The following is a 16,150-nucleotide window of genomic DNA, read 5'->3' on the forward strand; positions in this document are numbered from 1 at the left end:
GTAAGCAAATTAGTATGTTATCCTTATGTTAACACTGGGCTTACTCCATCTTTCCCCAGCATTGACCACTTCTAATATTCACTGTGATAGAAGTACTACCTGTACAGTTTTACATCCAAACCTGCCTTAAATTTTCAGTTGCACTGTGTTGATAAAATTCTTTTCATTTAGATCCACAAGAGCTTCTTTTCCAATCAGTAATCCACACAGATATGCTGAAGTATTTTAACCTACTAGATCTCAGTCATTAGATGTAAATTTATAACTAATAAGTCCTGTCATGACTATTTCATGTTTTGGTGGTACAATAACTTCCTTTTCTCAAGATCCCTCTCTGATACTGTAATTATCAAGCAATGCATATGGATTTCAGTGTAATAGTATATGAAATTCATTAATGCTAGCCTAACATCACATTCAAATCTCTGCATGAAGTGGTTTCATAGGAAGCACTTTTTCTGCATATAAATTAGTCAATTACCTTCACAGCATGAGCTGTGTAGGGAAAGGTAGCTTACAACTTTCCTCTCACTGGAACTTTACATACCCTTGCTGCAACAATCTGTCTTTTTCTATATTACTGGATGTAACCACCTCTCTTTCACTTCTAAGTTGACTTAAACAATGTTGTGTTAATCAACATATTGTAAAGCATATAATCAATGAAATATTAAACTGTCAGACTGCATTATTTCAAATAATTAACTTCTTTTATCATCAAAGACAAATGAGGTATTTACAGCTGAGGTTTGTCCCACACATTCAACTAATTACTGTTTTTTTTTATCCAGTTGGACTGGAAGACTCATTCCTAACATGGTCCCTTTGACTATTAACAATTATTGATTCCTCACAGTCATGGCTAATAATTATCTTGTTTCCATATTTATAAAATTTCTTTTTTTCTCAGGAAGAAATTTTTATTCTTTACAAATTTCTGTCTGTAGTTCATGACAATATGTCTTTTCCAATTATATTTCTATTTATATATTACTGTCATTTTGTGTAGGTCCTCCATTCTGTTTAAATAATTGTGTAACTTATCTTCTAAACTATTACATTGTCAAGTTTGCACTTCAATACTACTTGATCTGACAATCCCATAACTTGTGAATGGTATTTTTAGTTGCTTGTATGTAATATTAAAATATCCAAATTCCAATGATAACTGGAAAATATCCTTGAAAGATGTATGCCTATTTACCCCATCATAATTGTCATAACGTTATCTCTTATGGCATCTTTAAATTCGTTATGTGCTAAGAATTCTATCATTTTAAATTAATTATTTGGGTAAAATCATTGGAAAGCTTTTTCAAATATTTTGCAAGATGGGCTAAGGTTTCTTCTTTCCTCCAGAACCTTGTTTTGGATACTTCACTCTGGTGTGTCACCGTGTGCCCATTTGATAAGGCAGCTTCCAATGCTTTATCATTTTATGGCCCTCAGATAGAAGGTTACTTAATGTAATTAAACCTAGTTCTTTTAAACTGGCAACAAGAAGAATAGCTTGTAATTCACTATTTTGTCTATTCACTCTATAGAGGTTTTTAGAACTGAAACTAATATGTCTCACACACAGCCTTTTCATCACAGTCTGTTGCTTTCTTAATTGGCCTGGCATGGCCAGATGGTTAGGTTGTGTATTTGAATCCCTATCACACCAAACATTCTTGCCCTTTCACCCATGGGTGCTTCATAATGTGATGGTCTATCTTACTATTTTTTGGTAAAAAGTAAACCAAGAGTTGGTAGTGGGTGATGATGACTAACTGTCTTCCCTTCAGTTTTACACTGCTAAATTAGGGGCAGCTAGCTTTGTGCAACATTCAAAGATAAAACAAAGCTTTCTTGAATAAGTCAATTGTTTCACTGGTCAACTAAATTCTGGAATTAAATTTGAGGGTGACCTGAGCTGGACTAGTCCAGGTGAGTACTGTAGTAATAGTTAAAGCTGTATGGCAAATAGTTTCTCCTATTCTCTATTTAATAGTAAATGGTGTTTTAGGTTGGAACTCTTGGGCAGATCTATAAAGAGGTGTAGCTAGTTTGACCGTAGCATTGACCAATCCAAATGTTTTGTTCTGTCACTGGTTTCTCTTCATACTTTTATTTTGTCTTTCTAGCCCTTCTGTGATTACTTGATATGCATTTGTACTTATTTTAACTTGCTATTGTAACCTATCTGCATTTCCACCACCTTGTCTACATTATGATTTTCTTTCTTTGATTATTTCTTAAATATTATGTTTCTTTCTTTCAGTTATTTTCTTACACTTTTCACATTATTCTACACCCTTATTCATTTTTCATGTTCATTGTTTAATTTTCTTCTCATTCCTTGTTGTTTTTTAACTTATGTATCTACTTTTTGTTCAACTTTAAAATTAAATTTCATTCTTTTTGATCTGACATTTCCCAACTCTTAAGATTACAGTCTTTTTAGATCCTTCTGTCACTCACTCTATAACAAATATCTAAATTAAAACATGGGAAATATAGTTTAAAATACTGTTTCTATTTAATTTCCTTCCATTATATATCTCCCTTTTTTGTGTAATTTACCAGATTTACGTTCATGTATTTCTTTAGCATTTTATTTTAAAATGTTTATCTTACATATTTAATTTTTAGTTTTTTAGTATATACTTCATTAGTGCTTTATTATAGTGCACATGCCATGCTCTTAAGTTTTTTGTATGGGTAACAAGCCTAAGATAAGGAATAAAACTTTGCTATGCAAATACTTGAAACCTCACTCTCATGCAATGTTTATATTTCATCTCAACAAAAAGTTAAAATTTTTCTGAGTGCTGATTGAGATTCTTTAGAACAAAATAATGGAAGTCGTGTTACTAAAAGGCAAATTGAGATTTTATTTTTTGTAACAGGATAAACTGTTTCATGAGCTAGATGTATTATATGTGTAAAAACAGCTTGTTATGGGTAGAGAAAGCACTATGTAGAGGAGCAAACAATGTTTCGACCTTGTTCACTCCTCTATGTAGTGCTTTCTCTACTTATACCACTCATTTTTACATATATAATTTTCTCTACAAGTGAGTTTTCTCGTCATCACAGATATGTGTATTTCTCTATACTTTTTCCTGTGTATAAAAGATTGTTCTAGGACTGTCACATAAAACAGTGGTATTTATGGATTCTTGTGTTTCTCTTTCTAATTAGTGAGTTAAAAAGAAAACGTGGACTGTGAACGTAGTTTTGATATATATTAACTTCTGTCCTGAATGAGTCAAAACTTGATGTTAAGTTTCTTCAGTGTTTAAACCTTTTGTCATGTAAGTTCATTATATTTGTCATCTTACTTCACAGTTAAATGCTATAAATTTTACTTTGTAAATGGAAGGTATCACAATACAGAAGAGTCTTTCACCCACATGGCTGGCTTTTCATATCTTTCTTTCAAAATAGTGTTTAATTTTTTCAACTTTGTAACAATTCTTGTCTTTTTTATTCTTCCATGGCAAATCATTAAATCTTTTTCACATACAAGGTCCTTGACTGTCTAGTTGTAGATTGGCAGTGTAACTTTAATCTAATTTATCAACTATTGTAGGTATCTCATACTTGGCATATTTCTATGGGCACTATGGAACTTCTACACAAAGAGGTTTATTGCATCATATCCACAGAGAACTGCATGTCTTGGACGAATATCAGAATGTTCAAATAACCACTAATCAACTTCTTTGTCATTGTATACTAAACCATCATGATGTATGACAGCTGTTTATTTTAGATTGTTCTGTTGAGATTAGGAAACTTTGCAACCATTCATTTTATAGTGTGTTATAACATGCTTCGATTAATCGTCAGAATGAGGATAATAAGGAAAGTGTTTTGTGATGACCAGAAAACCACTTGAAAGTAAAGATGTATCTCAGGACGGCTGGTATGAGTATGAACACTTTTACCAAAATAAAGCAGATAACAATGTTTCAGCCTTCTTAGGTCATCTTCAAGTTAATAAAGAAAGAGTTTGCAATTTAATCAATTTTGGGGTAAACCTCTCATTATTGAAATCTTTGCAGAACAATTCATACAATATAATTGAAGAATTCTACTGGCAGATGCTCAAGCACAAAGTTCCTTTGACTACATTTGAAGCTTACCTTTCTTACCTTCTGAAGAAGCATATTCAGGATTTCATTAGTAGACAGAAATCAGTGACTGAATAACAATACATCTTTTCCATCAGTTGCCCAAAAGAAACTAACCCATTTTGTGGAATGAATAGAATTTGTACAGATCAGTTTTGAGTGAGATAAATAATTTTGGCTCTGTTTTTGCCATTTATATTGATTTGCTAGTATTTGGACACCAGGTTTAACATGCTAAATACTGTTTCACTAGTTATCACTGGAAGTGACCACGTACTGTCTGAAGTCCATCTCACATGACCATAAACACAGTCATATATTGTGTTGAATCTAGGTTGCTAAAACAATAATTATTTAACAATTTCAGATGTTCTGGTATGTTCTATACAAAAAACAAACAAACAAGCTAATAGTTCATAACAAAAGCAGTTGTTTTAGTCTTCTCATCCTGAGTGCCACTCTGAAGGACATATATAAGTGGTAGTTGTTGTGGCAAAACCATCATAAAAAGCTCAAGAATGCCTTCCCAATTCTGTTATCCAATGTGACTGTGTTGAGGTGTTGGTATGTACCTACAGTTGTGTAGCCTCTGGTGGAGCAGGTTCTTCACAGAAGTTGTCTCTGTTAGAGTGTAGATGACTATCACCCAGATGATGTTACATTATTTAACTTGACAGTCTTTTCATGAGCTTATCAATGAGGTATACTCAAATTTCTACTGATACCACAATGGAATAGTCTCCTCATATCAGAAATACATATTATGTACATAAATGCCTGAGTTCTTTGCAACATCTACATTTTAAACCTTAAAAACAACCCAGTTGGATTTTGTAGTTGCCCCAGTCATTGATGTAATCAAGTGTTACCTAAACATCAGATGTTGTGCCCCTATTTCTGAGTGCAGGTAATAATAAGTTATTGGTTGTACAAAACATTACTGGAAGTGATACTATTTCCTTGGTTGTAGCCATGAATATCAAAGGAGAGCTCTGCTTCACCTCACAAACAATGACCTGTGATGGTTGTAGCAGTGTACTTCTGTTTTTATTTTGAAAAGCATAAGATAGCATTGGCATCCCAAGACCCCCAAATTAAGATGAGTGTTAAGTCTCCAATCGTATGTGGTAGAATGAGAATTTACTGTAGGAAACTTGTCTTCCTGTTGTGCAAGATTCTAGGGTTATACCCAAATCACATTGTTGTAGCCACAAATCTGCCATCTTAGGAAGACTCTTGGGTGCCTCACAGACCATTTACTCCAACTATTCTTAGTTCATGCACAAATTCCACTCATATATTCTGCACCAACAATTGCCTTGATGGCATTAATTCAGATCAGTAGTTCTGGAAACACAATGTCCACCACATGATCCTTACACTGTCAATTTACATCACAAGATGTATAAAAGGGGCTAATGGTTCATCTGGATGGTGAACTCCTTCCTGTAGAGATAGTTTTGGAACTTTTAAATGGCAAATATGATGGGCAGATATTTTTGCTGGATCACAGAGTAGTTCTTCCCACTACTCAACAGCTTTGTACTTACATTATTGTAAACAGTCCATTTTCATGTTCTTATAGAAGTACTGTTTCAATTCCAATGTCTGAAGTATCAGCCTGAATGGTGAATGGTTTGTTGAAGTCTGGCATTCTAAGAATTTGCAAACTTCCTAACACTTTCTTCAACTTCTGGAATGCCAGCTGCTGTGGATGCTACCATTTCATCTTGTTTGGTTAGCCTTTTTTTGGTCAGATCTGTCAGTGGTGTTGTTTGGGATGAGCTTCCTGTAGTATTCCACTAATCATAGGAAGAATATGACTTACTGGTTGGTCATCAGAACTGTATGCAGATTAGCTTCTCTTTTTCTTTGACAATCTATTGGTCACCCACCAGATGTCAAGATTAGCTTCTCTTTTTTTTTGACAATCTATTGGTCACCTACCAGATGTCAACTAAAGTCCAGCACAAAAAAGCTAATATAGCATTTAAACTGTCTGATAATCAGATCTGATGCTCTCACTTGTTTGAACAACTCTCTTTCTTCAAGTGGTTTTTCCATCTGGCTGTGAGTCAGAATCATCCACATAATGCTTAGTGTTGGTGCTTTAGTACAACATATTTATCATCATGTAACTGGATGTCAGTGCTGAGTTGACTAACCAAAATGACACCCTCTTAAACTGGTAACATCCATGTAATGTCACTAATGCTGTTTTTCCTTTGCATCATGTTTCTATCTAGATTTGCCAATAACCTTTGCTGAGGTTAATCTTTGAAAAGAAGCTGGTCCCATCTAGTTTTACCATAATAGCCTCTGGGTTGTCCATAAGTTTAGAGTCAAACTTCGTCATAAGGTTCAGCTTCTGGAAACCTATGAAGAAGCAGTTTGAGCCATCCCTCTTTTTCACAATTACCACCACTGGTGAACAATAAACTGAATTTAAAGGCTTATTGATTCCAGCTTCTAACATAGTCTCAACTTTCTGCTTTACCAGATTTTTCATCACATAGAACATCTGATGGGGCTTCACCTTGACCAGATCCCTGATCTCTATCTTGTGTTACATAAACCCCATCTTACCTCATCTATCTGTCAATCATATGCATACTGGCACAGTAGATCTCATAGCTCTTTTTCTGATTGCCAGCCCATTCACTGATGTTGACATCTTTGTGTTTTTATTTCCACCCAGTTCTTCATCTTATATGACAAAGTTATTGTCTTTTGGTTCTGCATTTATGACAGTTACATCTGCCATGTAAAGTACCTTTTCAACAGATAGGAGTGGTATACCTTGGTCTTCCTGCCCACTTTTACCTTATAGTACATTCTGTTGGCCACTTCCTGCACCTGAAAAGGTTCTTTCCACTACAGGGCGAGTCTGTTGTTATACATGGGTAGAAGAACAAAGACCTTCTGGCATTCTTGTCATAGAAGAGTGTCTGACTCCCTTGATCTGCATAAAAGTTCTCTTGAGCTGGTTGACAAATCTCCCGCAGTCAGTTTCTGAAATATAACATGTACTGTTATGGGTTTCTCACTTCTGACTATTCTCATGTCACAACTCTTTCAATGTCAGCATTGTACTTCACACAGTTCTTTCATACATCAGCTCAAAGGGTGAAATTTCTATATTTGCTTGTGGGACATTTCAGTAGAGAAATAATAGTGCCTGCTGGTACCTGTCCTGGTCATGGGGTTTCTCTTAGCACATTCTCTCCAGCATACTCTTTAAGACTCCATTGACTTTCTCATAAAGTCCATTACAACTATGGTTGTATGGAGTGGTAAAGAAATGCCTATTGCTGATGAGTTTGCATATTTACTTCATCAGCTCTGAGGTAATCTGAACTCCCCTGCCACTCAGACTTCTTCTGGGAAGCCTGCTATGCAGAAAACTTTTAAGAGTGCCTCTGCTAATTTCTTTGTCTCTATATTCAGTAATGCTATGGGTTCTGGGTAATGTGTTGTATGGTCAGCTACTGTCAGTACATAACAATTGCCCTTGTCAGATGCAAGTGACAGTAGTCTGATCAAACACATAGCGACTCAGCTGAACGATTCTTCTATGATAGGTATCTCACCCATTAGCACCTAGGCTACCTTCCCTCTAGGTATTGTCTTTTGGTAAATGTCACATGGCCTGCTGAATCTGGTTAAATCTCCAATGACCTCAGATGGAAGTTGCTGGTGGTTCTGTCTGCCATCTTATTTGCTCCTAAGTGTCCTACTACAATAGACTAATGAGCCAGCTTCATCACTTGAGTTAAGTATTTTGTTGACACTACGATCTGTTTACCTTCCCCAGAAGAACTGCACTGATAGACCTTGTACAGGATTCTCTTTTGATCCCCTGCAAGTCCTCTTCTCTTTTGTCTTGTGTTCCATTTTCTGCCACTATTCCAAAGTTTTTGCAGTGAAGGATCTTTCTTCTGTGCTTCCTTCAGTTTCTGTTAGCATATATTTGGGATTTCACTTTTCAAGACTTTATACCTTCCTTGCTTTTCTCATCTAGAGCTCTTGTGGTGACTGCAGATGCTTTATTAGTCTTCTTTTTGTTTGGTTCCTTCAAATTTCTACTACCTGGTATTTTGCTGATCACCAAGTCATACATGTGTTTCTTCATACACTTAACCTCAAAACCTCCCACACAGTATGGAGTATCCATCTTTATTCTTGTTAAGTGAAACTTTTTCACTGTTTTATCAATCAGCACACAGAAATGTACAGTCATGTGAAAAAGTTAGGACACCCTATGAAAGCCTGTGTATTTTTGTGACATTTTTGGATATATAGATATTTAATCTCAATTTCAACAATACTGAGAGATTATAGGAATATAACTAAACAATTAAAACTGAAGAAAATACTTTTCAAGATCTTCTGTAAATGTAATTCTATAAAAATGCATATTCTACCTGAGGAAAAAGTTAGAACACCCCCACATTTATTCCCACTTAAAATGGCTCAACTCACACACAGGTGTATCACACCAGGTGCACATGATTAGAAGATCGTTGCTCAGCATTTTGAATGAGGCTTGCTCTATTTAAACCTCAGACATTTAGTTTGGTGTGCTTCTGCCTGTTGAGGTGAGAATGAGCACCATGGTGAGAGCAAAAGAGCTGTCTGAGGCCTTCGGAAAGAAAATTGTAGCAGCTTATAAGTCTGGTAAGGGATTTAAAAAGATCCCAAAAGATTTTGAAATCAGCCATTCCACTGTCCAGAAAATAGTCAACACGTGGAGGGCTTTCAAAACAACTGCCAACATGCCCAGGTCTGGTCGCCCAAGCAAGTTCACCCCGAGAGCAGACCGCAAGATGCTAAAAGAGGTCTCCAAACACCCTAACATGTCATCACGGGACCTACAGCAGGCTCTGGTTACTGTTGACGTGAAAGTGCATGCCTCTACAATCAGAAAGAGACTGCACAAGTTTAACTTGCATGGGAAGTGTGCAAGGAGGAAACCTTTGCTCTCAAAGAGAAACATCAAGGCCAGACTGAAGTTTGCCAGAGAGAATGTAGACAAAGACCAGGACTTCTGGAATAATGTTCTTTGGACAGATGAGTTCAAAATTGAATTATTTGGACACCAGAACAGAGGACATGTTTGACGTAAACCAAATACAGCATTCCAGGAAAAGAACCTCATACCAACTGTGAAGCATGGAGGTGGAAGTGTCATGGTTTAGGGCTGCTTTGCTGCAGCAGGACCTGGACAGATCACAATCATAGAATCCACCATGAATTCTACTGTGTATCAGAGGGTGCTTGAGGATAATATGAGACCATCTGTATGAAAATTAAAGCTGAAGCGGAACTGGACCCTGCAACACGACAATGACCCAAAACATACCAGTAAATCCACCAAGGACTGGCTGAAAACTAAGAAATGGAGAGTCCTGGAATGGCCAAGTCAAAGCCAAGATCTTAATCCTATTGAAATGCTGTGGGGTGACTTGAAACGGGCTGTACATACAAGAAACCCCTCAAACATCTCACAGCTGAAAGAATTCTGCATTGAGGAGTGGGGCAAACTTTCTTCAGACCAATGTCAGAGACTGGTAGATGGCTACAAGAAGCATCTCACTGCAGTTATTTCAGCCAAAGGGGGTAATACTAGCTATTAGGAAATAGGGTGTCCTAACTTTTTCCTCAGTTAGAATATGCATTTTTGTAGAATTATATTTACAGATCTTGTAAAGTCTTTTCTTCAGTTTTAATTGTTTAGTTACATTTCTAGAATCTCAGTCTTATTGAATTTGAGATTAAATATCTATATATCCAAAAATGTTACAAAAATACACAGTCTTTCATAGGGTGTCCTAACTTTTTCATATGACTGTAATTTTCCTGTCATGTGGTCATCAGATACTATACTGGTTCTCACTGCTGCACCCACTGTCTTGTAGGACTTTTACCTTCTTGTTTCTGACATAATCTTCACCGAACTGGCATGTGTGGTTTGGTGAAACCTCATGATTTCTGTCACATGCTCTGATTGTTATTGGCACTGTTCATCCATTTGCCAACTTGAGCTGGCCATCAATCATGCACTGTTTAATCATGGTGATAGCACTTCATTCTTGTGGTGATTCTGACAAATTGCCTCCATCCTGTTTCTTCTGGCAACAGCATCCATAGTAACAGTTATCTTTTATTGTTTCTTGCTAGCATAATCTATGTGGGTAACTCCAGCTGCTTTATGTTGAGATTTCTGCTGCTGTTTGATTGTGACAGACTAGAACATTCTCACAATGTGCTTGATTTTATAAAAAGTATAGTAGACTTGCATTTACTCACGATGTGCCATATTTTATAATAAGCATAGCATCTCTTCTCCCTTCTGCCTGTTTGCTTCTTGTCACCTTTAGTAGTACCATGCTACTTTGTTTCGACTTTAATGGTTATTCTTGGATTTCCCTGTTATACTCCCACCTTGGGCATCCATATATTGTTCCACAAACTCGATAATCTCATCAACATTATTTTATGCTCGGTACTTTAGGAAGAGTGACATGTTAGTTGAGCAAGTGATTATGAATTGTTCATGTATTAGTAGATCTGCCAGTCTTTTAAAATTATTTTCACACTTAGTCATGCCAAGTCACTTTGTGAAATATTACTGTAGACATGTCACAAACTGAAATACAGTTTCTCCAGTGTTAGTTTGATTTCTCCTAATATCTGGCAAAACTATTTCTAAGACAGTTTATAGCATTTCACCAAGGCCACTTTTAACTTGACATTGCTTATGGCATTTTCTAATGTCATGCCTGCACAGATTTGTGGACCTTTTCCTGTGAAAAGTGGGCTGAGACAGACTGCCCAGTCACCTTTGTCCCAGTTCTGCTATCATGTTATTTCTGGTCTCTCCTCTCTCCTTTCTCAATTTATATTATTATTCTCTCTATTTCCAGTCTTCTTCTCTCATATTCTTCTTTCTCTATTTTCTCAGCCTCTCCTATTTTGACACTCTTCTCTCTATAGTTCTTGTTTAACAAGCTCTCATAGATCACTATTTTTGAGTCTAAGTTGCTCACTTCTTTCTATCCACTTACCTAAGTCAGTCAACATGGTTATATGGTGTGGTTATTATCTACAATATTTTTGCCACCAGGATCAGCTGCACTGTTGTTCATGTCTACTTCTACTGCTGTTTGCCATTGTATAATCCGGGCTGGCTTACCACTCTTAGGTTTTATAGGGCTGCAGTTCTTTACAGTAGGTGTCTAACTTGTTAGCAATAAATTTCAACAATAAACAAACAGCACACAGTCCACTGGTTTTAAAATAATATATTAAAATAAATCATATGTGTATATAGATATTTGTTACACAGTTGAAACCATAACTTTAAATAAATTACATTTTTGTGAAAAGTCCACACAGACTGGTTCAGTCACCTAAGAACTGAACTGATAAAAATTATTCTTATTTACACTGTTATTAAAATACAATTTGATATTATTACAATTTAAAAATCACCACTATACACCCTTTATGACTAAATTTATGATCACCAAGTCTATATCTTGTTTTTTCACTAATTTTTGAAATAAGTAGCTTCAGAGCTATTAATTGTTAATAGGCAATTAGAATCAGGACTCTAGAAAAATACTGACTTTAATATAAAATAAATGTTAAGTAGTTTTTGTTAAGTTTCTCTTATAACCACACCTTAAATACACAGCACTATGATTGAAAGTAACAACAAGGAATGACATTAAAAATTTAATACCAAATTGTTTAATGTTTATATATAGATAAATAAACATACATGTTCTGGACAGCAATCTAGAACTTTTTACACACTACTAAGTATTGTATGATGCAATAAGAGAAATTTAGAAGGTTTAAGTTACATGACATCAATTCACAACTACTGGAGCACCTAACAAATGATGCACAAACAGTTACATAAGCAAACATGCCCCAACTATTGCTTTTCAAAATAACTTACTTTAATGTTTGGACTTTATAAATTGAATACTAATTTCATACTAAACTTAAAATGATCAGTCATGTATATCTAACACTGTGATGGAAGTGACTGCATCTATGCCACAAGGGGGAGAGGATAGATGCCCATGTTTGAACTTGGAGTTTTAGTTTTAAAGCAACGTAATAACTTTATTTTCAATTTGTATTTAAACTTAACTTCAGGGTATATTTGTATCCTGGGTTTAGGGTTTAGTATAACATACAAGTTATGGGGGACACAACTGGTACAATCTCATTAAATAAAATCACTTGTTTGCTCTTATTGGTTCTACACACACACTCATAATTTATTTCCTTTATTCTATTGTTTACTATATTATAATGTATCGTTTTACTTGGTAACCTGCAAAAGCATTGTTAAGTAATTGTGATTTACATTTAAATGTTGAAGCCTTCTCTTTTTTATCTCACAGTCTTCATAGTTGTAATACAAAGAAAAACTTACCCTAAGGCCCAATATCCAAGAGCATCATGTTGTAAACAGATTTAATTCTTTGCTTCATGGTTAATCTCTTAAAAATCACTTCATTTCTGTCTGGACTTAAAATTAGTATGGCTCCTTCAAGACAAGGCATTCAGTCACATGTCTAAGTTAATATACCAAAGGATGAAAGTACAAATGAAAACTAAACTTACATCATTTGTAGGCATCTGACATGGACTTTGCTTTTTGGTTGCTCATATGGGCTTTTCGAAACTGTCACTCATTACTGCTGGTGAAATAAATAAAACATGTAATGAGGACAAAGACTGGCCTTAGTGTAATGAGCAAAAACCTCTTGCAGTGGAAGTTGCACAGCAGAGCAATAGTTCATACAAGGCCATCATATAGAATATCATTGGCAATTGAAGATGCTGTACTTCTACCATAGATCATGAATACTCATTTGTAGACAGTATTCATTAGTTTTTTTTCAACCATGTATGGAAAGTGTGCAAAGTGTTGTGGCTGAGATACAACATTTATCACCCTAGAAGATGTTTCTCTTTCATTTGTAAAGAATGTACCATTAATATTATATGTCCTTCATCCACACAGTTCTGTGGTAATATATATGTAGTAGTCTGAGGCATTACAGATAAGTGCTATTTACTTATCCATTAATCTGTTTAATACTTTCTCTCCATCTGTGTGAACATTTTATGCAACAAATTAATACAAAGATCCAGATATGTGAATGGTTTTATTTCCACATACAATAATGTACAATATAAATTCTTCTGACAAATAGTACAATAACACTTGCTCAAATTCTAAATATACAAAAACATAAGACACTAAAATATATAATCTAAAAATCTATCAAATCAAAGTTACACAAAAAACAAATTATAGTCTTTATAACTACTTGGAAAAACTCTTCAATAAATTATTTTTATACAGTTCATAATACAAATAAATCGAATATTGGTGGATTATTACTTCACTATATTTCAATGCTGCTGACAATACTATAACAGAAGAGGAATGCAGACTGTGAGCTGCAACTTCCCATAAAATGAGCTTTTCAGGTGTCATATGAGTCATGAAAGTAATGAATAGCTCACCATGTAAAAATTTCAAAACTTCAACGATGAATTTTCTAAAAAAATACTGCCATTTATTCACTTCAAATATAATCATAAACGTTGGTAAAATAGTGTGATGAAGTGATTCTGCAGTTTATGTAAATAATATACTTACAAGATAACACACAACATTCCTAAGTTTAATGATGGTAAAAGAAGGCCAAAATGTGATTAAAATACCAAACAGACCAGACCTTTTTGTACTTTTTAAATGATGGTTTGCTTCATCTTTTAATTGTGAGATTTGATCTTTCATTTTGGTCCATAAAAAATATAATACCTCCACAACAAACATACAATTTCACACACAATATATTATCAAAGAACAATTTTGGTCATTTCACATTTAATACTGGAGCACAGTGATGATACACATTGAGATATTATTTAACAAAATGAAGGTAAAAACTGACAAAACTAGACATACTCTTCTATTCATAAAACACATTAATACAAAAATGAATAAAACATTACACAGTTATGATAATTACAACGATCCTTAAAATCAGAAGGCAGGAAGAGCCCAGATATATCTTTACAATCTACTGTTCAAAGTTATCATCTTTGGTTTGTGAACATGTTGTTAAACTTTACACACATATGCACTGTCTCATTCATTCTTACTTAACTGCATAAGTACAACTACCCAGCAGAACAAAATATCTGTCTTCTGGGTCCTACATGGCTTACAACAGCTGCATTTTTAAAATAAAACAAATCTCAAGAAAGAGGAAGAAAATTAATTAGAAAATAAGAAATTTTACCCACATGGATCAATTCCCAAAGCTTTAGAAATTTAATTGATAAAAATATCTCCTATGATATTCTTTCTTCAGTGTCGTTTTCTTAGTGCAAAGATACACAAGTGGTTTTCTCACTCTGTCCACTGCAAGGAATTGAACCACACATTCTTGAGTTCTAAGTCCATAAGTTTATGATTAACCCACCAGGAAACACCCTTACTTAAAAGCAACATGTTTTGTTCACATACAGAAGGACTAAATAAATACATATAAGTGTATTTGAAAACAAAACTTAAAAGCAAAGTCTTGCAAAATATCAACTTTTTGTACTTCTAGAACGAATATGCAGTTGATAAATATGACTCCGCTTCAAAACATAACCACTGATGTATTAATTTAGACAAATAAATATTTAATGAACAATAACTTTAGTTGAATTATCAATAATAGAAAGTTTCAAATGATCTTTAACCTTTTAAAATAGCTGTCATCATAACTTTTTAATGACTCTAACAAAGCTTCTTAACTAAATTCAATTCTCGTTTAAGACCACACCAACGTGCTTAATAAGTTAAAACTTAAATGCACAAAAATCAGAAAGAGAAATAAATGTTACAACAAATATTTTGTAGATATAAGACAGAATCAATCTAATAAAGTGTGACAAATACTTGTAAAAGTACAATTGATACCAACAGCCCATAGATCTCTAATATTTCTCTCTCTCGTTTTGAAAATACATCATCATTAATTTCACATATATAGAGTTTATGCAAATTTTGAGGACACTGACAAGTAGTAACAAATATGGCTGCATTGCTGGAAAAAATCCAACATCATATAAATAATTTCCACATATTTCTATATTCTACCATAAATGCTAAGTCTTAATAATGAAAATCCCTCTTTGACCAGAAAGAAAATGCATAATACATACAACAAACTCTTTCAGGGCATTCAATATACCAGATTCAATTAATTTAAAAAGTAAAGCAACAAAATGCAATACTTAAATTTCAATAAAGTTTATGCAGCTTTGCTTCTTATAAAATATATTTTAATGAGAATGGAACATATTGGGATATTTTTAAGCTTAGGAAGATAAGCTATTTTTCTTTATTTCTTACTAAATACTTGAAAAAAACAAACTATATCACGTACTAGATTTATTGTTATACGTTTAAAAAGCCAACCCTTTTTTATTTAGGTGACTTGTTTACTGCTCATACAGGCTGGTTATTATCACTGATGAAACCTCTCTTTGTTTTGGTCCTCTATACATGAATTTGATGACTTCATTTACATGCTGAACCATTTTGATGTTCATGTTGGCACAATTATAGATGTTCATGGATAACTGGGTCAATGTGGTTGTGTAGAGTTGATGATTTCAGGAACACAATCTTCCTTCTTACTCTGTTCTTCTAGATCCAACCACGAGCTGTAAAGGAAGAGTGAAGCCAACGGACAGTTACAGTTGCTAAACAGCTGGATGTATGTATAACCACAATGAAATATTAAATATGCAAGACTGGATTATTCAGTTAAATTTCTTACACAGTAAGTCAAGAACAACATAAACAGTGACAAAATACAAAACTTGAGGTTACTACAGTGAGTTAACCAAACTACCATTAAACACTAAAGTTTTAAAAAGATAATTTAGCTCTAAAAGTCATCTTAAGAAAACATATAGTAGGGAGAAAG

The 16,150-nt window shown here is 34.3% G+C and overlaps 1 protein-coding gene across 4 annotated transcripts in view; it reads right to left on the reverse strand.

Moving 5' to 3' along the window:
• Positions 1-13,304: 13,304 nt before the first annotated feature.
• Positions 13,305-16,150, reverse strand: part of LOC143232415 (protein timeless-like) — a 75,460-nt gene continuing 72,614 nt past the window's right edge. For all 4 annotated transcript variants that reach the window (XM_076467860.1, XM_076467859.1, XM_076467861.1 and 1 more), the window contains one exon: positions 13,305-15,884. In XM_076467860.1, coding sequence (XP_076323975.1) covers positions 15,806-15,884 — 79 coding nt within the window. In that variant the 3' untranslated portion in view covers positions 13,305-15,805. The remainder of the gene's footprint in view (positions 15,885-16,150) is intronic.

Source organism: Tachypleus tridentatus, chromosome 11, assembly GCF_004210375.1.
Source record: "Tachypleus tridentatus isolate NWPU-2018 chromosome 11, ASM421037v1, whole genome shotgun sequence".
Lineage (NCBI taxonomy): Eukaryota > Metazoa > Arthropoda > Merostomata > Xiphosura > Limulidae > Tachypleus > Tachypleus tridentatus.